This window comes from Lonchura striata, chromosome 9 (assembly GCF_046129695.1).
Source record: "Lonchura striata isolate bLonStr1 chromosome 9, bLonStr1.mat, whole genome shotgun sequence".
In the NCBI taxonomy this organism is placed as follows: Eukaryota; Metazoa; Chordata; class Aves; order Passeriformes; family Estrildidae; genus Lonchura; species Lonchura striata.
Window position 1 is genome coordinate 11,552,675 of NC_134611.1, and position 23,344 is coordinate 11,576,018.

A 23,344-nucleotide genomic window follows, 5' to 3' on the forward strand; every position below is an offset into this window, starting at 1 on the left:
CTCCATTCCACCCTGCTAATTGCAACGCTTAGATCTCAATGAGCTCATTACGTTTTGTCGATATTCAGCTCTTTGGCACGCTCACTTCGGAGGGACCAGGGGGACACAAATGGGAGCTAAAGATTGGAAATGCCAAGCTCCCAGGGATTTGAGTTAGTGATCATCTCTGCTTCATCTCTATGCACAATTTATTCAGCACTCCACCTTCCCTAATAAATTATAGATCCCTCAAAGGGAAGCTTTGCCAAGAGATGGGCAATTGCCTTGCTCACGGGGGAGCCCGTTCTGTGAGGTATTGAGCATCTCTGACATCTGGTCTTGGCAGGATTGGATCCCTCCTGCCCTTCCCCTCCACCCGTCTCTCCCACCCCTTTGGGGAAGCATTAACCTTTTCACTGTGATGTATGCGAAAGGGCGACAGTCAGCAGTGGCAGCTCCTAATGGATTCTGTTTGTCTGGTTGTTTGTTTGTCTGAACTGCCTGCAATGCTGTCCAGACCTCTTGGAAAAGCAAGCCCAGAGTGCAACCAATGTTTTAATTAGCAGCAAAAGGCAGAGAGGCTTTTAAAGAAGAGCAGCGTTTGAATTTGGAAGTTGAGAGCAGATGAATGTGGGACAGGGGACTTGGGATTCCATCCAGCTGAAGACAGTGGTGCCCTTGAAGAGGAGCTGAATTTTCAGTCTCAGGGCAGAGTGGTGAATGGTGAGCTGGTTAGAGTGGTTTTTGGGGGCTACCAAGTGGTGATTTTTGTGCCCCTTACTCTTCTTCCTGGAAATGCAGAAGTAGCAGAGGCTTGTCATAATTGCCTTACTAAGGACTGATAAAAAGCCTGGTGGAGAGTGCTCCTATATAGCAAGATGTGAGCCTAAGGAACTGAGCAACTTTGCTGACCTCTCTATCCTCAAAAAGGCTCAACTCCCCTGACCTCATAGCTATTTTCCCTGATCCTGTTTTAAGATGGAGAAGCCACTGCATCTCCAGGAGATATTTTTCTAGTGCTCCATTAGTCTTATCACTGGAAAGCTTCCCCCTAAGTCTAATCTTAATCTGTTTTATTGTAAATTACAGCCATTGCTTCTTGTCCCTCACCAGCAGATGCTGAAAAGTTTATCCTGTTCTACAGCAGCCTTTACTTATTTGCCAATTTTCTATCACTATTCTGTGGCCCAAAGTCCAGAAATCTTTTCAGCTTTTCCTCTTTGGACTGTCTGTATTCCTGATCAGCCTTTTTTTAAAGCCCTTGAAGAATCCAGACAATGAGGCTGAAATTAAACCAACTTCAGGAGCTTTGTGGCCCTACAGCAGGCAAACACTGCTTCCCACAAGAGCCTGGGATGCAGCTGGGAGCTCTCCATGCAGCTTTGCAGGGACCAGAGGTGCTGCTCACTGAAGAGACAGTCCCAGCCCTCTGCATTAGGGCCACAGCTGCAGCAGGAACCCTTTGGCATCTTTGGGTGAATATTCCCCAGTGATTCCATGTGAACACCAGAGCCAGGTGTGGCTCTGAGAGGGAGGAGCTGCTGTGTCACCTGAGCTGGGGATCAGTGACACTCCTCCAGCATGATGCTGGAACTTGTGAATAGAGGCAAACAGTACTCCTTGAATTATTTCTTGTTAATAATATGTAAATAGAGATAGGCAACACAAGCAGAGAGTGAGACTGTGCCAACAGCAAAATAGGATAGGTTTAATAGGAGAAGAGTCACATAAAATAATTTAAGCAGAGGCTGCTGATTAAGTTATGGTCACAAGCATGTTGCTATGAAGCCCCATTTCACCAAGGATGGCAGTGCCTATAAATCTGGCCCACCAGTCAATGCTCAATTCCCTCACAAGAACTTCCTCTGAGATGCTTCTTTTAAAATTCAAGGTCCACTCCTATGCTGACTGTACAGCAAGACCCTGCCAGCTGTACCAGGAAAGCTGGTTGTTGTGACAATGACAGGAGATGGTGGATCTGAAGTTTGGCAATGGCTTATTCCCATCAGAGAAACATGAGGAAGAGTCAGACAGATGAGAAGGGGTGAGCTGCAGACCTTTCCAGCATCCTTCTGTGGACACAGCCCTGCTGCTGCCAGCAGCCCTTCCCCAGGGGATCTGTGTTGGAAAACAACCCAGCTTGAGTGAGAAGCTGTTTTAGCAAGGGTTTCATGACAGCAGTCAGAGGAGTCTTATTTGTGGCAGGGACTATATATAACTGTATTTGTGTGTGTGTAGATTAAATATATACATATATATATATATATGCATAGTGCCTTATCACTCCATTCCAGCTTGAATGTAAAACACAAAGGAAAAATCAAAGGGTTTAGAAAAAGCTAAATTTATCTGGGAATGGGAATTATATTAGCAAAGAGGCAATTAATTTAGCAGTGGTGGAGATTATAGTAATATTTTACTACTTCCCTACAACGACAAAAATGTCATTAGTTTCTCTACCTACCAGTAGTAGAGAACTACCAGCTCTAATGCTCTTCTTACCTTCCAGCACCACCTCTCTGGAGTGACCACCTATGGAGAGGGGTGTCCAACTGATGCAGGAGAGCTCTGCAGTGCAGATAACCTAAGTGTGGGATGGGCCCTTCAGTCTGAGGGAGCAGTGAAGGCAGAAATGAGGTCTTGGCATTCATGGCCTGATGCCCCTTCCTTCCACCACAACCCCAAAAGCCCTTCAGCATTGCCCACCCCTTGCTCTGGAGCCTCTCTGTCCCCCCAGCCCAGCCAGGTCCTTGCACAGGGGGCAGGAGCCCTGGCTCTGCTTTGGCCAGGATAGTTCCCAGTGCACAGCCAGTCCCTGGATCTGTTTTGTGCCACTCCCAGCAGAGCTCTGGGCTGCCTGCAGCCTGCCCAGCAGTGCCTTATTCTGAATCAATACTTGCAGGTACTGGAGATAACTGAGGGAGAGTAATACATTAACGTAGACAAAGAAACAAAGATAATGATATTTTTTCTCCCCCCACCCCCTTTTTTTTTCTTCCTTCCCTTCTTCCACAGAATAAAATTTTAATTTCTTCTCCCCCTCATCCTCACCTCTATGATCTGCACTTAGCAGAGCTCCAGACTCTTGAATTATTTCACAGTTTTCAATAAAACATTAAATCTTTTTTAAAAACTGCTTGTTTTAATTGAAAAAATTTCAATCAATCAACTCGCCCCTTCTCTACCCTCTTGCCTTTCTCCCCTCCCCTAAACAGACCCATTTGCAGTAAATAATCTGTAGCCAGACTTTCTGCTCTAAAGAAATAAATAATTCTGAATTTGCTGAATCCCGCCTGATCTCCCAGCTTTAAATCACTGCACTTTGTACTGAGCTCAGCTGAAATGCTGAACACACTGAAGCATGACTATTACTTGGAGACTGAAAGTGTTTTTAAAGGTACAGCCTCTGAGACCATGGTCCTTTCTCCTTGCAGGACGGATTGAGAGAGGAGCTAAGCCAATTCCTGAGGACAAGTGGTCCCTTCCCTGCATTTAGCCCACTACCAATGCAGGTGGTGCCTTGTTTGCACTTAACAAACACTGACTAAAAGCAGGATAAATCCAATGGGTCTCTGAGCAAGCACCTTGACTTAGACCATCCAACAGCCACTGGACTGAGTCCTTTTTCAGCTGGGTGACCTCAGGTAGGTTTCAGGAGGTCATCTACATCTGCCCAGACACTTTAGAGCAGATGCCAGTGCTCCCAAGTGCAAACAGTTCCACTTGGACACTGCAGAACCTGTGGCATCCCAGGCGGGGAAGGTAGATTTCCTAAAATCCCAGTGAATCCTGCAATCACTACCAGCATTCTTCAGTTCTCTTTATCTTTACTCAAAAACTTTAAACCCAGCTACATGCAGGCTTTCATCACAATGGAACGCTCATGTTTCTTAGTTCCTCGTATTTCCTACTCAATCTCATTTATTAATTTCTTCTTTGTAGGATTGCTCTTGTCAAAGCTATTGACTATGCCCTGTCTGACAGTGGAAGCTGCAGCTGAAGAGGGAAAATGCAGCACACAAAAGATTACTGATGCCTGGTTGTGATTTATACAACTCATGAGCTTCCAGCAATTTAGAGATGAGAAATGGTTTATCCACACTTTGGTGTGTCGAAACACTCTTCGTACCATTTATCTTGAAACTGATTTTGTTTGGGTGGCAGTAAATGTTATGCCCAAAGTGGTGGGTGGAATGTCTAATGGGAACTTCCAGACCTGGAACAACAGGGATTGTCATGTTTCTGAGTTGAGATGTGAAGGACTGAGAGGATCCCCAAAGAGTTCAGCTTATGACTTTCCAGTGTATTTTGCGGGGGGGTTAATTACAATTGGAGAGTATTGTATTGTTCTTGCATTTCCATCCAAGCTGAAAACAACTGTTAAGGCTTTGCTTTTCATGCTGTTTTCCCCTGTGCATTTGAGAACATTCATCAGCAATAGAAGAAGGTTGGATTTTCACTTGGAAATTTCTTCCCCTGTCCTCATCCATTCTCAGTACATCAGAGAGAATCAGCTCTGTAATTTTCATTGACTGTGTAAAGAGCTGAGGTCAGCTAATCCACAAGGGTTCCTTCCCAGAGCTGGCAAGTAACCAGAATTAAACAATAGCAAAGATCAGAAATGTTAAAATCACAAAATCCTATGTTTTCCTGCTACTCTTATTAAAGATCCAGCAGACATTAATGTGAGATCAGTAAATTCAGGCCCAAATTAATTTTGGGACAGTTTGATAGAAGCTGTTACAATCAGGTTTTAAATGCATAATTTTAACAGTATACCAATTTATGAAGCGATGCTGATGCAATATTTTAATGAATTAAAATTTACTGATGCTGAAATTAATTCTTTCAGGGTTTTTTCTTTTTCAGCTGTGAGCTTGGCTCTGACCTCTCTCCCTCAGAAAACCTCATCAGGAGTCAGCAATACCAAGATATTGAATAAACTATTTTCTTTGGTCATTTTATAGTTTAGGCCAGATTAACACTTACAGGAGGGCCCACTTCCATCTCCCGCTGGTGTAGAGGGACAAAATGTCACCTGCATGGAGAAATGTGAAGATGGTGTGAGGACAAGGGAGCAGCAGCCAGAGTCCCTGTGGAATCATACTCACAGGTCTGGGAAATGCACGTGGATTCACAAGTGAAATGGGCTGTGGCCCTGTGGTGTTCCCAGTGTAACTTTGGTGGTGTCTGAGACATCTCAGCCCTCACTGTTTCTGTGCTTTTTTGGACATCCTGGATTTCTTATACCTGTCTGTGTGTCTCAAATCTTTGCTGAGTCAGGTGCTCCCTTCTCATGGCCACTCGTGTGCAGCCACTCTGCAGCTCCGTGTCACAGGCAGGTTTCCATCAGCAGCAGAATGGGTTCAGTTGGGCATCTCCTTCACAGGTGCCCATCTCACAAGCTGCAGAGTTGGGGCACACTGGTGCTCCCCCACACTCTGCTCCCCTCCAGCCTCTGCTGCCCCTTGATGCAGCACCCAGCAGGGCCAGGAGCCCTTGGTTCTGTCCAGCCACTGGCTCCTGTGCAGCACCTCCACCATGTCTGTTCCTCATGCCCAGGTGTTAGGTGGGATCTGCCTGTCTCAGTTCAGTTCAGGAGGATAAAAGCCATGGCTGATATTGAAATGAGTTCATGGGAAACACAGCGTGGTCCTTGAGCACAGTCCCTCCGGCAGATATCTCTCCAAGATACCTGTTCTCCAATCCCCTCTTTCAGAGCAGGAGAGAAAATTACAGGCCTCTGATTACTCAGGGAGAAGAGCACACAACTCCCATCTTCGTAATTTCTTCCACCACAATCAAGCATTTCAGGAAAAGGGCCTGAAAGCCTGAAATAGTCGGGCAGGGATCTTTCCGCCTGGTTCCTTCCTTGATAACGCACAAGAAGAATAAAAATGAAGGCTCGTCATTGCTGTTACCTTTTGCTTCCAGAAGCTCCATCTAGGATCAGGAGCTGGGGCTGTTGGGAATGAAAATGCTGTCCTTGGGGAAAGTCCCTTCACTATTTCCAGGTTGGCAGTTCAGGGTTTTTATAGATTTTAAGGCTGGATGGTCTGGCTGCATTTCGAGTTTGACCTGCCGAGCACCATGAGAGGGTGCCCCCAGTAATTCCCACATGAGCCTGGTTCTTACACTGGAGCTGTGGAAAGCTCATTCTCCTCCCCACACTCCCATTTTAGAAGCTTCCTCCTTTGATGAAGATTTTGAAATATGTAACCAGCCGTGCTAGGCACTGGGGACATTTTTTCCCTGGAGTGAGTCCCAGGGAAGGATGCATCATCAGCACCCAGATTGCACCATGTTAAATGCTCATGAAAAGCCTTGGAACAGCCCCTCTCCCCACCCTCCTTCACCACCAAGTCTCTATTTTGCCCCAGTCACACTTTGCTTGGAGTGGGCCCCCATGAGATGAGACTGGGGCAGCATCTGTTTATCAGAGAGCAGTGTCAGCACTGTGAAACAAAATAGGATAGTATCTGGTGAAAACAGCTCTGCTAAAATAGAGGACTAGCTCTGATCAGCCTTGGCATGATATAACATGGTGGTTTAAAGCCCTGTAATGACATTTTCCATTAGAGATCTTGTTCGAGTCAGGAAGGGGTTTGATCCATTGATGGAAGCTGTTATAAACAGATGAGAAAACCTCATCCATATTTCTCTTGAGATTGTATGAAGCTGACAGTATGCTCACTGACCACAGTCATCTGGGACTCTCCCAAACAAAATAACCCTCTTTTCATAAATAACAGGATCGTTGTTGTGGTGGACTGAGATTTGCTGTAAAATTCAGTTGTATCAAAGAGCTTCTTCTGGTTTTTAATTTGAGCTTTTAAAAAGATTCATTTTTCTCTTTGTTCTCATTTTCTTTACCCTCTTTCTCCCTTTCCATTTTTTTTCTTCCTCTCTGTCTTTAGCATAACTTAAAGCTGTTTGTCTGAAACAAAAGACTTGCGTGGGTCTGGTCAGTGGTGCCTCTGGACTGAATGGTCACATTTCAAATCCTACTTAGGATTAAACTTGGATGAATTCCATAAGCTAATAACCCAGTGCAGTGTTTCAAATTGATGGAGGTGCCGTCCTCTAGATGAGACATAAAACCAGAGATCCAATCTGCTTGGCAGAGACCCCACAGGACTTATCAAAGATGAGTGGGGGCTGCTAACTGTTTTGCCCTTGTCAAATCCTTACCACCATCACAGTTTCTCTTCCTGTTCCAAAGCAATGACACTGGACCTTATGAAAATGAGATGGTGAATTTGAAGGAGCCATCCTTTTTTCTAATTATTTAAAGCAGTTTGCAGTGTCTGGCAGAAGGAGGAAAGAGAGATAATCCACTCACTTGAAAGTGGAATGACCCTGAATTTCAAAAAGCAAAACAAAAGCGAGCGAATGGTGCCACCATGCTCTGCAGCAGTGACATTATTAAAGGATCAGTGAGCTATTAAAGCAGCAACATTTAGTACCTCCCCTAATGACTTGTACTGCTAACTGGTTTCCAAATTGAGATTTTTATTGCCTCCATGCACAGACAGAGCAATGCTCTCTCTGCGCTTCCAGAGGCTGGAGCTTAAGCAGACTGTTCACAATAGGCTCAATGAATCGTGTCAGCTGAAAACTAGTAATGGCTGGTGAGTCCCCACTCCTCTGTCCTCCTTTCTTACCAGGGCTGGAAGCTTTGGGCTGTGGGGCATGGTAGGGATCATAAATGTGCAGGATTTTGCAGAGAGCACAGCACGATTCTTGAACCTCCGAACATCTGTGAAATTTGGCAGAGCTGTGCATAAACAGACTGTCCTGAAATCTCCCCAAATCTGCTGATGCCATGCACAGAGTGAATGCTGTGAGAAGGGTGTTTGCAGGAGGGACACTGGTTTCCACTTCCAAGTAGAAATATGGAGCATGGAGGAATGAGTCTGTGGAGGAGGAAGAGAGATGAGAGGGAGGTGCAGATGCTAGTGAAGGTGAGGACAGTGAGGACACACCCAGCTGTTTCCAACATGACTCTCCCAAATACATTTTGACTGCCTTGTCAAAGAGCTGAGCTCCCATGATGGGAATAGCTGGGAAATGGCCTTCTGTCAAGTGCAATTCAGGCTAGGAAAGGAGTGCCTGTGGGCACACAGCACGTGTGATTGCAGCAAGGAAGCTGGTTAAAAACCAACCAACTGACCAAACCACCCAGTAGAAGTGGGTTTGGGTTGCAGTAGCTGTTGTTTACGTGCTCAGGATACACTATAAGCCAAAGTGGAGTTTGAGCCTTCCGTGCACCAGAGATAAATGCAAATGTTATTGCTTTAATTTGTTTTCCTCTACCGGCTCTGCACACACGTGCTGCTGGTGCTTGCTGCGGGAGTCACGCCAGCTCTTGCCCAGGCTGGACAGTCACAGGGAGACAGCGACGCCCTGCCCCTGGTTTTATGTATCAGGTGCCTGATTTCCATGACAGAAACCACTCATCCCTTGCAGAAGTGACAGGCAGAGCAGAGGGGCAGGATGGCTTGAGAGACTAGAACATGCACATTTTTTATCCCATGCTGGTTTGAGTCTCTTCATCGTTGCTGACTGCAAGTTATTCCCATTTTGTGACTTTTCAGTTGATGCATGTGGCACTGCATTTCCAGTTTCTTCATGCTCTCCATCTGTGTCCATGCTCTGCAAAAGGCCCTTACCTTTCTTAGCAATCTTAGCAAACAGGTCTCTATGTGGGTTGTGAAATATGTTCAGAACTGTAAGAAAATGGGGTGAAGTGGCCTGAGAGGCCCTTTTATGTTTCCTTACCCAAATTTCATGCAGCACCAGTTATGCCTAAGCCATTCATGTCTGCCGTGGGCTTAGCCTGCTCTTGAAGACCTCTAGTCTGAAGATTTCCCAATGTGCTAAGGCTGGTTATTCCAGTGGCTAGCTGTCCTTAGCTTCAGAAAGCTGTTCCTAAGACCTGAGCTCAGCAGTGGAACTGGATTCCTGCAGGTCGGGGTTAAGGCAGGGTGGTAAGACAGGAGCTTGTGGAGCCAATTCCTGGGCTGTCCCCACTGCCAGCCATGGGTTTCCTCTCCCAGGACAGCAGGTCAGGTTCTTCCCACCGTGCAAACAAAAGCAATGCAGAGAGACAAAGAAAAGGGCAGCAGGGCCACTTCTGGCAGAGGAGCTTTCTGAGATTGCCACTGACAAAATGTCCTAGAGACTTTACTGAGTCCAATTACCACTTTATGTCTTTAAAGTGACGAGTAAATGAAAGAAACTACAAGATCAAGCCATGTTAGTCTTCTCAATCCCTTAAGTGTCTGACAGCCCTCTCCCCTTCTTCCTCGCTTCCTCAGACTACTCTGAACTCGTAACCTTCGCCACCGCTTTGAGTCCACATCCGCAGCAACCAAACTACCCCCAGCCATCCCCAAATTCCAGAAACAATCACAAAACACTTTCAGAGCAGCACTGCCCTCCCTCAAATTGCTAAAGTTTAGGCTGTCTCTAACTTTCTGAGCCTCCCTGCATGCAAGGCTGTGCAACAGTGCTGGAAGGCTGCAAGGGGAGCTCGCTGGGCACTGCCACAGCTGGGGAACAGCTGGTCCACACAGCCTGGGCTGATCCACAGAGCTGCCTCTCTCTGTCCATGCAGACAACAGCTGCGAGCACCAGCTGCTATGGCTCTGCCCTGCTGCTGGCCAGGAGAACAGAGGTGCCTGCAGCACACGTGCTTTTAGGATCACGAGTGTGTCAGGATAGACCCTCAGGAGGGACAGATCCATGGAACCATCCCCAGACACAGCAGTGGGAGCTGGAAAAGCAGGACAAGATTGTTGGAGAGCAAAGCAGTGTCAGGAGTCATCCTCAGATCTGACTGCAGCACTAGCAGAGCTGGTGGCTGGATTTTTGCAGAAGTAAAGGCTGTCACATCAGTTTGACCTTCCTTATAAATAAATAAATAAACGATAAAGAGATCTCACAGTGCTGCGTGAACCTGATGTCTCATGCTCACTTGTTTTGATGTGCCTAATGTAAGTGGGCGGGTAATAAAAGCTTCATTTAGAAGCCAGAGTCTTCAGTGGCACTGCTGGAAGCCCCTGGGATGCTGCACTTCTGGAATTTTCCTCTAATGGAAACATCAGCAGATAACTACTGATACAGCAGAGCATGCATACATGCACACAAAACAACCCAGCAATGGTTTATCTTCCTTGACTGCTGGGTGTTGGATGCAGAGATCCCTTCAGACTCCGTTCTGTACCCACCTCAACTGCTGCAGCAGCCCTGACTCTGGGGCAGTGCCCTGGAGCACCCTGTGGTTATTGCAGCCTGGGTAGGCATCAGTTCAAAATAGGCAAATAAAGGAGCCTTCAGCCCCCACAACACAGCTGTGGATAATGGACTCCAGTGGATATCTCCCAGCTGGACATCACTCTGTGGATGGTGAGGAGCTGTGCTCTGTAACAGGCAGATTTAATGCTGACTTTTCACATGAGCAGCAGATTGACTCCATGGATGTGTTGTCTGTGGATAAAATCCACAGGTTATTCAGCTTCTTTGTAAGCAGCTGAGTCTTCAGGAAGGTCTGGCTCCTGTGCCCCTGGGGTCTCCAGGGCAGCTGTGATGTGCCTAATGCTGGGTTTAGGGGTCAGCTGAAGGAGAAATCATAACTAGTGAGAAGACACATCAGAATTACTGCTGAACTTGTTAAAGTAACCTACTGTCCTTCCAGGTCAGTGCTAAAATCACCATTTCAGGTCCTGAATACAACACAGGGAAAGAACAGTGAATTCTCCCACGACACTCTGGGGGTCAGAGCTAAAGGTGTGGAGGGCTTCAGCATTAATGCCAGCCTTCAGTACACTGGTCCATGGCAGGTTCACACCATGGTACAGCTGACCTTGTATCCTGGATACAGAAATACTGCCTGCATCCAAGCATTTAAAGGTAATTATTCTCCCTGAATGTGGAAATTGGAGGGCCCCTTTTGTCTAGTGTATTATTTCATGAGAACCACAGGGATCTGCAGCCAGGCATGGGGAGAAAGGGGGATTGTTTCCTCCTGTGTCTTTCTGCAGCATCTGCCTGTGGAAACAAGAAGCAAACAAGATGACCCCCACCTTATCTGCCTGCGTAAGTAATTTTTGCCTGAAGCCTGAGCTCTGTGGGATGGTTGATGTAAAACTTGCTCTTGCATTAAATAGCAATGACTTACCTTTAGACTCTGCTCTTTATTATTATTATTATTATTACTTTTAATGATTAATAAAATGTTCCTTAATTAAAAACTCACAGATATGAAGTTTGGAAGAAATGTGGCCAGGACGTTCTTGGATTACTACAGGCTGAACTCCTTGGTGGAGGGACCACTAGCACCTACTCCTAAAATTCGGTAGGTCAGAAAGCAATTTCTCTTGCTTTAGTTGGGCTGCTTTTTTATACCTTTCATGACTAAACTTTAGTGCTGCTGCATTATGGCTTTATAACAAGTGCTAGTCTAACTGTGCTTATTTTATTGAAATCCCATTTGGAAATAAAGCATTTATGATCAGGAAAGATACCTGGTTTATGTCTGAAAAAATATTCAGAGGATTTTGGAGATATCGGTATCTTTGCTGAATTCTGTCTGCTGTACACCAATCTCACACCAGTATCTTTAATGGACTTACCCTTCATTTATCTCCTGAGTGTGAATCAGACCCGCTTTTATTTGGCAAAGTTTTAATTCTGGAAGTGAAAACTTTGTCAGTGCTTCAGGAAGTTACTGGAAAGCCAGTGCTGAGGCAGCGTTCTCCACCCCCTTGGAGGTGCTGCAGTGCTGGCAGCCAGTGGCAGGTTCCTTCTGCCAGCCCAGCTGGACACTTTGCCCAGGGATTCCCTCTTACTCTGAGCCCTTACTCCAGTTTCACAAGCAGCTCAGTGGGTGTTAGTCCTAGAAGTGGAAAGTTAGTCCCAGGGAGTGGGATGTGAAGTCAGGCACTGGTGAGCAAGGCACAAAGGCATGAAATGCCCAAGCTTGGCTCCCTGCAGCACTGCTGCTCCTTCTCTGGTGTGTCCAAGTGCATCCTCTCAGTGTCCCTTAGCTTGTGTAAGGAGCAGGGGAGATACCACTGGGCTGTTTATGGAGAACCAGCATTCCTTGAGCTGGAAGAGCTGTGTAATAACATGAAGAGGGGAGCACAGCAGGAACCTGAGCACCTGTTTCATGGAAAATGTCATATTCAGTATTTGCCTGTGTTTTGAGAAAACAGCAATAATGCCTCCAAGCTGAAAAACTTCAATTAAATGAATTCAGACCAATTGGAATGTTTCATTTGGGTTTCAACTCTTAACAGTATAACCAATATATATAGTTTATACTTTGCAATGGAAAAGGCAATTCCAAATTGGCAAGGGAGGCAGCTGAGCCTTGAGATTTTCCTGCTTTTTTCCTCCCTTAAAAGAGTAGCTGTGGGAATGTTCCTTGTTTGCGAAGGAACACTTTCCTAGTGAAGATTTTCTAGTGATGTGTAAGATGGATGTTACAAATATCAGCCCAGCCCAGACTGCAATTGCTGGAGTTCCTTCTGCAGCCTTTAAAAATCCTCTCATTGCAGCCATTCTGGCAGTTCCTTACATATGTGGTCAGAGCCAGGCTGCCTGTGTTGGGCTTGCTTTGAGCCCATCTCCCTTTTCTGCTTGTGATCTTGACACCACAGTTTAGGCTGGCTCAAGGAGGATTGTCAGCACTGCAGTTCTGAATGCTCTTATCTGCAGAGACCTGCAGGGTTAGCAGAGAACAGCATCCAGCAGCTTCCTCTCCTCCGGAAATTGAATGTATCATTTCTCTCAGACTCCCAGGGGCCACAGCCTCCAAGGCTAAAAACCCACAACTATTACTGAACCTAATTACCACCTGACAGCAAAGTGCTTTTCCATAGCATCATCCAGTTACCTCATCAAAAGGAATGGTTGTTTGCTTTCTTCATTTTAAATTAAAGAACCACTGACAGTGGTAACTGAAGCATTTTAATCTCATCAAATATCCATGTCCATCTCTATAGAGACAGCCACGCCAGCAGGGAAAGATACACATCTCTAATCAGGTTGCACAGAGCAAATTCTTCTTGTCCCCCCACCAGAGCCTAATGCAGTGAGGGATCCTTTGTTTGGGGGGTGCTACCTCACAGTAAAATCCTAAATACGGTCAATGTTCAGCCTTAAGCCAACAGATGTTTAAGGAATAGATTTTTAAAGATTCATGTTGTTAATTTCTTGATGGATTTCAAATACAAGATTTTCCCTGTAAGTAGATAAATGATAAATGCCTAATGCCTTCTATTTGTATCCTGGGCCTTGTCACCTGGCATTTGATCAGAGCCTTTATATATATATATATATATATATATACCTAAAATGTACACCCGTAAAATGAAATTGTTCTTTGAAGCTTCTGTGTTATCTGCAATCCTCTCTAAAAGGAACTGTTGCAAACTGCTGGGAAACAGAAGGGAGATGGCTGTAGCTTTAAATATGCCTTGGCTAGGCAGTGCCACTAGGAAAGGACTGGAATATGTAAAATGATACTAAATATCTGTGTAATCAGGACTAATTATATGGCACGGTTATTAGTGGAAACAGGACATGTTGTGCCCACAGTTTATGAAAATATATTTAAACATTACTGGATTTCACAAAGCCATTGAAAGAAAGCTGCAGAGTTAATAAACGTGTAAGGGACAGCTAATTGCCTGCTTTGTCCCAGACTAGGACAGGCAGAACAATTTCTGTTTGAGGAAATTAGTGCAGCCAAAATGTGTTAGAATGACAGGCCTGGAAATAGCAACAACCTGCAACACTTCCAGAGCGCTCTGACCATGAGGAAGGAAATGTTTGTGTTGGAATCACCGTGGTTTGGAGAAGGAAATAGAGGCACATAAAGGGAGAGGTGGACCTGAGGGTCAGACACAGGACTGGTACCCAAATTCAGGCACCTTTACAAGAGCTTTGTCCATGCAGTCAGGCTGTCAGAGAACAGCCATCCTACAGCAGAGGCAATGCGGGCAGCTCAGTGGGAATGGAATCAGGATCACCTGAGTAAGAGTCAACAACTGATGCCACAGCTCTGGTTACAGAACAAGATTGAGGCTGGAGCTGGGGCCACAAAAAAATGCAGCTTATTTCAAGGGCCACAAGAAATAACTGTATCTGTGTTATTATTTTATAATTTTGTGTCATTATGTGCCTGTAAGTGAATGCAACTGGTTGGCTGGACCTGGGGTTAAATTCCACTTGTTCTTGCCTACAGGAGCCCAAATGCAATCTGTAGATCCACATATCACAGAATCACAGATTGATCTGGGTTGGAAGGGACTTTAATCATCCAGTTCCATCCCTTAGATGGTGGACCTCCCACTAGACCAGGTTACTCCAAGCCCAATCCAACTTGGCCTTGAACATTTCTAGGGATGGGGAATCCACAGCTTTTCTGGGTGCCCTCTTCCAGTGATGGAGCCCAGCACAACTCATCCAGCTCCTCCCAGAACCCTTCAGCCCCTTCCCTCTGGCTGAGCTTACTCCAGCATCCCCCCAGTTCCCCTGGGAGTGAGCCCAGAGACCATGGAGTTTCCCACAGCCTGTAAAGGAAGGTCAGGTTGGAAGCAGTAACCCCAGTGTGTCCTGCAGTCCTTGTGGCAGGGAGACCCTGTGATCCCAAACAAACACCAGTTCACAAAGTCTGCTGTTATCTGCATGCTAAGTAATTATTTTCCTGAAGGTGATGTGTCTGCAGCAGGGGAGGAAAGCATCAATGACTCAGCTGAGGAGGGCAAGAAGGTTAGAATATTTTCCTCTGTGAGCTAATGAATTAAAAGCCTTGCTGAAAATGCTGGATGCTCTTTGGAGTGACAAGCCAGCAGGCCCATGAATTTCTAGCAGGGCAAGAGAGAGCTGTGTGCTGCCTGCAGAAGCTGCCTGAAGAGAGCACTGCCACTTCAGCTGTGCTTCAGAGAGGCTCAGAGAGCCTGTCCTGGACACCAAGGCAGCTCTCTAAGGGTGGGTTAAGTGGGCACAGAGCAGGAGAGAGCAGTGCAGAAAGGGGCTGTTGGACAGCAGTGAAGGTCCATGCCCTTCCACTCCTCTTGTTCCTTTTCTAAGCTGTTCAGTGACCAGAGTTCCACTCCCATGCATGCCCTGGAAACCATTTGAGTGGGGCTCCCTTTGATGCTGCCACTGGCACAGGGAGCTCTTCCTCTTACAGGGTCTCTGTCCTCCTCTCACCTCTCACTTGTGCCAGAGGAAAGGTTAAGATTTCTTGGGTTAAAAGTGTGGAATGTCCTCCCCTGAAAGGAGATTGGTAAAAGGTGAAAAATTTGTAAGAGACTAAGAGACAGCAGAGTACAACTGTTACAGAAAATGACTAAGGTGAAAAGCAGAACTTTTGATGAAAAAATCACAAATGCCAGTCAGCTTGCACTGCCTGAAGCTCATCCCTTTGCCCATATCAGCATTTCTCTGTTCTTTCACTCTGGCTCCCTGGCTGTGACAGAGCCCTGCTCCAGCACAGCATCAGCAGAGGAGATCTTCCCTCTTTAGACCGTGACATTTTCACTCTGAGAGCCACCATATCTAGTGTTACTCATATTCTGGAGAGACTGAATTTCAAATTCTAGATGTCCTGAGTGTTTAAACAGCTCTGGCAGAGGTTAGGGAAGATGGGCTTTGAACAGGGACAGTGTGGGTATCCTGAGAAATCTCACCTGTGTTATTATTGAACAAAAAATGAGTACACAGAAGCTTGGTAAGTTCAAAAGAGAAAAATACTTAGTTTTATTTAAACATCTGGTATTTATAGAATTCTAAAGGTGACTGTGGATTGGAGGATGGAATTACTACTTCTCTAACTACACCGGTCTACAGATCAATCAATTATTTCTTTCTATATACAGATAAATATGTAAACTATTCTATTTATACATGAAATTGTGTGGGAACTCTGACTTTTAAATATGTAAACATTGTTAGAAGGCTAAAGAAGTTTTATGAGAACTTTAAAACTTTCAAAAGAGCTATAAAAGAAAACTTAACACTTGTAATAATCAGGGCAACACACCTGGGCCTTGCTGGTGGAGCATTCTGCAGCTCATGTCTGCCCCATATTTTCCTGTAAGTAAAACCCAGGTGCTCTGCTCACAGAAGTGCTGGAAAAGAAATTCCTTCCTATGTGGGTATCTCACAATTGCTGTGCTGATGAGAGAAAAGCCCAGGAGAAGATGAATAATTCTAGGAACAGGGATTTGATGGCATGTAGCAAATAATGCCTGGGGCCACACACTGAATGAAAAAAGGACAGAACAAAATATTGACTGGCCCTTCATTAATTGCCATCTGTCCATCGTGCCCTGAATAAAGCAGCAGCCTTGTTGAAGAAAAAGTAGACTGTGATGAGGTAATTAAAGACCCCATCAGAAGGCATATCTGCCAGGAGGTTGAATTAAAATTGCTCTGACAGCCTTTATTCTGGAAATTCCTCCTTTTGCTCCTTGACTTTGCAGCTCTAATGATGATGTATGAGAGCACAGCTGCATCTCCAACAGGTTGGATATGCCCTCAGGACTGTCCCACCATCCTCAGAGGCCATGGGCACTGCTGGCTGGGGATGGGGAAAGGCTTTGTGTGTGAGCACAGTCTGGCCAAAGGACAGCTCATTTTGAGCCCCAACTCAACACTAAACAGCTGTGCCCAGAGGTGGTGTGGGCTGACAGGCTCTGATGCCATCCCAGGGCTGTGCTGCTCTCTGGCATGTGCTGAGTGCAGGTCCTTCTGCCCCACTGGGTCTGGAATGTTCTCCTGAGTTCACCTCTATCTGTGTTTCAGAAAAACTCCTTTCTGCATTTTCAAGCTCAAGATTTTTGAGGTTTCACCTACATCTGGTTGTGCTTTCTTTGACCTGGCCATGACTGACATGAGAGCTGGGAGTGAAGCCACCTCCCTGCTTTATTCCCAAGAGTCTCTGCTTCCATCTCCAGTCACTTGTCCCAAACTTAAATTATTGTCTTGTTGTCTTTTCTCCCACAATTTTCAGTGGCTAAGAGGGAGCAGAGTGTAATAAACAGAAAAAATGTTCTAGACCAAATGAATGAAAGGTCAGCAAAACCTCTTACAATTTGCAGAGGAGGGAGGAAATGGAATGAGGGCAGCAAAATAGAACAGCTTCAATTTGATTTCCAGGTCTGCAAATTGTATTAGCAATGGGAGCACTACTAAGGTTTAAAGGCGAATTATATGTTTTGCCTAAAAAAATAATTTTGGGGGGGTTTTCCCCCCTTCTTTATTGGTAATTATAATCTGTCAGCTTGCTCCCACACACATCTGCACGTTCTATGCAGCTCTTGATACTTGTAGCTGTCACTAAAGAACACCTTCCAGGTTTTGAACAGTGACATTTGCATGGGTTCAGTGAAAAAGATTCATTTACAGAGTTTAGAGATGTGCAGTGCTTGGCCAGCTCCCAGCAGAGGCTTCACCAAAATTCCTCATTACAACAATTAGCTTCTCAAACACTTGGGAACAAGGCTGCCAGCTGCAGGGATTTTACCCTGGATTTAAGCACGTGCACACTAAAGCAGATGCAAACACCCCAATACATGTCCAGCTTGGTCCTGCTCTTGGAAGCTCCCTGAAGAGAGGGAGTGTAAAAATACTTCAGAATGGGGAGCTGGTGTGCCTGACAGGGGGCCTTGCAGGGAAAAATAATCTGCATTACTGTAAGAAGTAGTCTGGGTCGACATCAACAATCCCTTTCAAAATGAAGGTGCTGTCAGCTATTTTAATTTAATTTACTACACTTTAATTTTCTTTTTGGAAATGAGCTAAATGAATAAATTGAATTATGGCTACTTTAACTCTGAAGGAGCATATCACATAAGAACTTGCTGTGGTTTCACTAATCAGCTTTGCATTTAAACCCTAAATGTATTTAGATTAGCTCTCACAGGCATCCTCACAAAGGTATGCCTGCAAGTACCCACCTGCTTTTCTTCTCCTTCCCTGGTCTCATTGCTCTGAGAAAGCCAGGGCTCAATAAGCAGATTTACAGCGTTTGTGTTACCTCATGCATCACCCTGGCCTGGGATTTCCCTGCTCTGAAAGCAGAGACAGGGACCTATGTGAAGGGTGGGTTGATGTGGATAATGTCTGATGTAGACAGCATGTTAATCCCAATATCACGCTGGTAACTTGAACAAGCTCAAGAGACTGCCATTTCCTGCTACATCTCATCAGGTGAGTGCAGTCCATTGTTGTCCTACTGCTCCTTAGGAAATGGGAGGCCAGGAGCCGAGACCAAACCCATTCCTGTGCTCTCTGCAGCTTCCAGCTCCAGGGGCAGCAGAGGTACACAGGGGTGGCTGCGTGTGAGCCACGTTGAGTTGCCTGTAATTGTGGCTTCTTTGCTTATGTGATAGCGTGGCTCCAGCTATATTCTAATTACTCCTGCCTCTGGGCACTGCCTCCTGGATAAAGCAGGTGTGTCTTGCTGGGCTGAGCTGAGGCCAGGAAGTGAGGGAGGGATGGCAAGTAGCAGGATCCCTTCTGTGGTGGAGTGAGAGACAAGCACACCCTCCAACATCTGCCTTCTCTATCAGCAGTATGGGGCAGCCCCTGCACTCAGAAGGACAGAGCCATAGGATATGGACCTGATGAGATTTCCAGGTAGTGCTGGGATTCTCCACACACCACTTCAGTGGGGTTTGTATGGCCCAGAGGTCGCAGTGTGCTGTAATGGATGGGTGGGCACCTGGCAAACATGACTACATGCTCACTTCATGGAAATAGGTGCTGATGACCGCTTGAGAAAAAGAAAAATCAAGCCTGTGGTAATGGCTGAGGATTTCTGACCTTTGCTCTAACATTTCAAATTTGTTTTTATTGCTTCTGATTGGCCTTGCTTTGGAGCATGCACATAATCTAACTGTCAGGGCACTGGCTGTCGTTATCTGCTGGGTCATTTGGTTTGTGTTCTTTACGATTGAAACTTGTCAGGCATTCCCAGAAAATGCTGTGCTCCCCTTGCAGTGTCCAACATGGAGCTAGTTAATTGTGCATCCCTGAGAGTGAAGCATTGGGACTGATCAGGCATTGATTGTTTAGCTGCGATGGACGCAATGGAAACGTGTCTCCTCTGTATGGAGAGGAAAGTGTAAAAATTAGATCAGCAGCAACACAACAGCAGCAAGATTTCTTAGTTTCAGGGATCAGAGGTTACCCATTTTCCAGCCTTGATGACTCATTTTTGATCCCACTCATGTCTTAGATAACTTTATTTTTACCTCCCTTTGCAATTTAAACACCAATTCTGTTCTATTTTGACTTTCTTTAATACACCAGCTGCAAAGTCACTAGTTCAAATCTCCCCACCTCACCTTGCTTCACAAGGTGGAAACAAAAGTCAAGAAATGTGTGTGTGAAAGAGCTCAAAATACCACAGCAGCACAAATGTGCCTCCAATAGTGGCCCTGTAAACCTCAACACATCCAAAACATCGGCCCAGTTTGTAAGTCTGCTAATTCATTTTAAGGCCTTTGAGATTTGGTAGCAATTAGAAATCCAGGTACTGTAATTTTGGATGTGAACTCTACGTTCAGAGCAGGTGTATCTAGGGCTTGTCCTGTAGATGGGCTGGGAGAGCTGCAGGCAGCAATACCAACGTCCCCAGTTTTGCAGAGTAGAAGGAGTTTTGCTGGGAACACCAAGCTCTTAGACCTCAGTGTGAATTATGCATCTGCTGTATTTAGATAGAAGCAATTTTCCTGTTGAAATCAGAGGTTGGCAGTTTTTTTCCCATGGGGTTCTGTAACTCAAAATTGTGTTGAGATCAAGCATGTAGCAAAGGCTTTTTTAGCTGTAAAGGTGAATGTATTCAGATTATTCAAGTGGTGATTTTTTGGATGTACAATTAGTTGAGTGAGAGATGTGGTATAAATTTGGTATTGTAATTGCTATGCCTCTGAGATTTCAATTTGCAAAGCAGTTTGCATGGCTGCACGATTAACTGTTGTCTGTGCAATGAACATGTAGCAGAGCTCTGGTTTGATTGTGACTGTCAATTGGCTGTATGTCCAAAAAAACCACTTTGTACAAGTACCTGATGTGAACCGAGTGGTCGATTCTCATGATGCTTCAATTCAGTGGATGGCTGAAAAAAGCCAGTGTCTAAAAATCTCACCTGTAAGTGCTGTTGGCATGACAGGATTTCCTTTTTCTGTGTTAACTACATCAGGAAAAAGGAAGTTTAAACCCCATTTTTTTCCTCTTTCCATATTTTGCATTATATTGTTTCCTTCCCTCACATAGGGGAGCACGGGAATGACACTCAGCAGTGCTGCTGAGTGACTGGAGTGGGTGCAGAGAAATGGGGTCTGCATGGACCAGGAGCTGAGCCCTGCCTGCCCACCCTGGGAGCGGGCAGGAAGGCTGTCAGCAGTGACATGGGCAGTGCTGATGCAGCCCCAGGGCAAGGGATGGGCTGCCTGCTTGGCTTTCTGATGTTTTTCATGAGTCTCCATTTGGTTCACAGCTGCTGCTGTGTTTGGGTCTCCAGTGTTGTCTAGGAACATGTCAATGTAATTAGACACAGAACCAGAGAAACTGATTGTTCTCACTTCATTGTGCCTTTCAGGTCTCCCTCTCAGGGTCCTCATTTATTTATTTTTGTCTCAATGTTTATCCCTTCAAAATACCACTATGCCTTAGGTTGGTGATTGAACTGTAGAGATGCAGTAAATGCTGAACTGGTGGCAGCTGTGACAGTGGGGAGGGGAGGGCTGGTGGAGGTAAAGCCCTCAAAGCCCTAGGTCCCATCAGCAACTATATTATTACAATTTTTTTAAACATATATTAAAACATCCCTCTGCAAATAAAAGCAGAGGTACTGACAAACACATTTGTGTGGTGAGGAAGGCAGGTTTCTCTGTGTCACTACAGAGGGGCCCAATTCTTTGGGGTGAGTTAGGGTGCAGGGATCAAGAAAACTGGGGTCCATCAGCTCTTTTCAGTTCTTTCCAGGCCTGCTGTATGGTGTTTGGCAGGTCACTTCATCCTGACCCGTGACATGGATGTGTGACATGGATGTGTGACAGAGCTCCTCTCCCTCCCAGTGTTTGACTCTCAGTAGGGTTTGGTACAGCAGCAGCACCAGCCTGCCCAGGGCCAGCAGCTGCTGTGGGGAATACAAACAACTGACCTCAGAGGGAGCAGACTAAAGAGAGCTCAAAAAGCATATCAGGCACAAAGAGAGGACCTCCTCATTTGTGTCCTGCCACAACAATGGGGGAAAATGAACAAAGATGGCACAGCATGGCTGAGGGTGCCAAGAGCTGCCTGAGGGAGCACCCTAAAGAGTCACTGGAGCCCCTTGGCTGGTGTGAGCAACACTGACAGCACAGTTTGACTGCCTTCCTTGGGATGGGAATGGATAGTTGGGTTCTGCTGCTTGTACAAAGGAGAAGCTGTCTGGACATGTATCTGCAGGGGATGGTGATGGCTGCTCAGAGATGGTGCTGCTGTGGGGTGGGTGTGGAGGGACCCCACTCTCCACTGGAATTCCACAGGCAGGCTTATAGGGCAGTTAAAATGGTTCCTCTAGCTCCTGGTCCTGGTGTTTGTCTCGGACACAGCTTTTCAGTGCCACTGAAAGCCACCAGTGCTGGCAGGGGCTGTGAAGGGAAGATCCCTGCTCTGGGACAGGGCTGAGCCTCCCTGAAAGAGGGATGGTGCTGCAGGACCCACACCCTCTGCAATTCAGCCTCTCATCAAGCAAGGCCTCTGGACACAATGGGGTGAGTTGTGACCCTTTTTCCCCAGGCCTGGCTCTGCCCAGACACACAGACCAGGGCTGAGGCTGACTGGTCACTTGTGCTCATCTTGCTGTGATCAATGTGTCAGGACCTGGAGGGAGGAGGGCAGTGAGAGTGGTGGGCTGTAAGATGGAAGATTTTAATTGCAACTTGCAAGCAAAAAGGCTCTGTAAGTAAATAGAACAGAAATGTTACAGAATTAACTGATAATAGAGATTTACTTTTCCTTAAAGTAGCAAAAATTCATCATGCACACTGTAAACACATACACAGAGTGTTTTTTTTCTGGGAAACAAGTAATGAGACTTACTCAGTTCCTTATCTGGAACTGAAGTGTTAGAAAGCAAACCTTTCCACCAGATAAGCTGTGGGAAGCTGGGGAGTTGGTTCTGTGCTGCTGGGTTGTGAAAAGCTCAGTTCTTACCCTGTGAACTCCTGGGGCATCACTGCAAAAAGCACTTTGTATTTATCACAACCCTGCTCCTTTGGAGGCCAGTTATAAAACCCCCACCGTTCTGCTGGGGCTGCAGCCTGAAAGGGGCACTGGAAACTCCAAACTATACTGACAACTGAAATTTGGCATGAGATTTGGCTAGATAATTGGAGTTAGATAATTGGAGTTAAAAAATTGGAGTTATGGGCACAGTGAAATAGCAGTGTCAAATCTTTGGGGGTCCTCTGAAGGCACTGGTCTGGATACTGGAAGTGCTGGCATCATGCGCTGCCCCCAAAGACTCTGACCCAGCTGTGAACAGTGGGGGCAATCCAGCTGTGAGCAGATGTGAACCAGCCATCCTGTGAATGGTGTGTGCCCCAGAAGGAAATATTAATGATGAGAGGAGGGCTGTTCATAAGCAGTAATGAAGGGACCTCAGGAGGAGAAAACAGTGGGAAGTGCTTCACCCAAAGAGAAGCAACGGGACCCTTCTCTTGGAGAGCTCAGAGCTAGCTCAAAGCCCTTGAAACCTCCTGGAAGGACTAACCTTGCTCTGGCCAGAGAGGGATGGGACCAGCTGGTCTTTAACCATCTCTAATTTGTCTCAAGCTGCCAAAGCCTTCCTTACAGATGCACTTCGCTGCGAGACGTCGCACAGGCGTCTCCTCAGAGCACACCCACACACAATTACCTGCTGCTGGAGCAGTGAGTGGTGACAGCCCCGTCCTCTCTCTCTTCCTTTGGCAGGAAGGACAACGTGCCACTCTCTAAAGGCGCTGCCCAGCGGGGCCCAGGGAGCAGCCACGCTGGGGGCAAAGCCGAGAAGAGGAGCCAGGCGCATCTGAAGGACTCGTCCCTTTCCACACGCTGAGGAGAGGAGAGGAGAGGAGAGGAGAGGAGAGGAGAGGAGAGGAGAGGAGAGGAGAGGAGAGGAGAGGAGAGGAGAGGAGAGGAGAGGAGAGGAGAGGAGAGGAGAGGAGAGGAGAGGAGAGGAGAGGAGAGGAGAGGAGAGGAGAGGAGAGGAGAGGAGAGGAGAGGAGAGGAGAGGAGAGGAGAGCTGTAGGACAAAGCGGAGGAACACGTCGCACTCAGGAATCGATGATGTTTCTCTTTTTTTTTTTCCCCAGAC

General features: G+C 46.2%; 1 protein-coding gene across 2 annotated transcripts in view; it reads left to right on the top strand.

Moving 5' to 3' along the window:
- Positions 1-23,124, top strand: part of LOC110469882 (BEN domain-containing protein 5) — an 876,525-nt gene extending 853,401 nt beyond the window's left edge. For both annotated transcript variants that reach the window (XM_077785357.1, XM_021529103.3), the window contains exons 12-13: positions 11,242-11,338; positions 22,963-23,124. In XM_077785357.1, the coding sequence (XP_077641483.1) occupies positions 11,242-11,338; positions 22,963-23,086 (221 nt within the window). In that variant the 3' untranslated portion in view covers positions 23,087-23,124. The remainder of the gene's footprint in view (positions 1-11,241; positions 11,339-22,962) is intronic.
- The last annotated feature ends 220 nt before the right edge of the window (positions 23,125-23,344 follow it).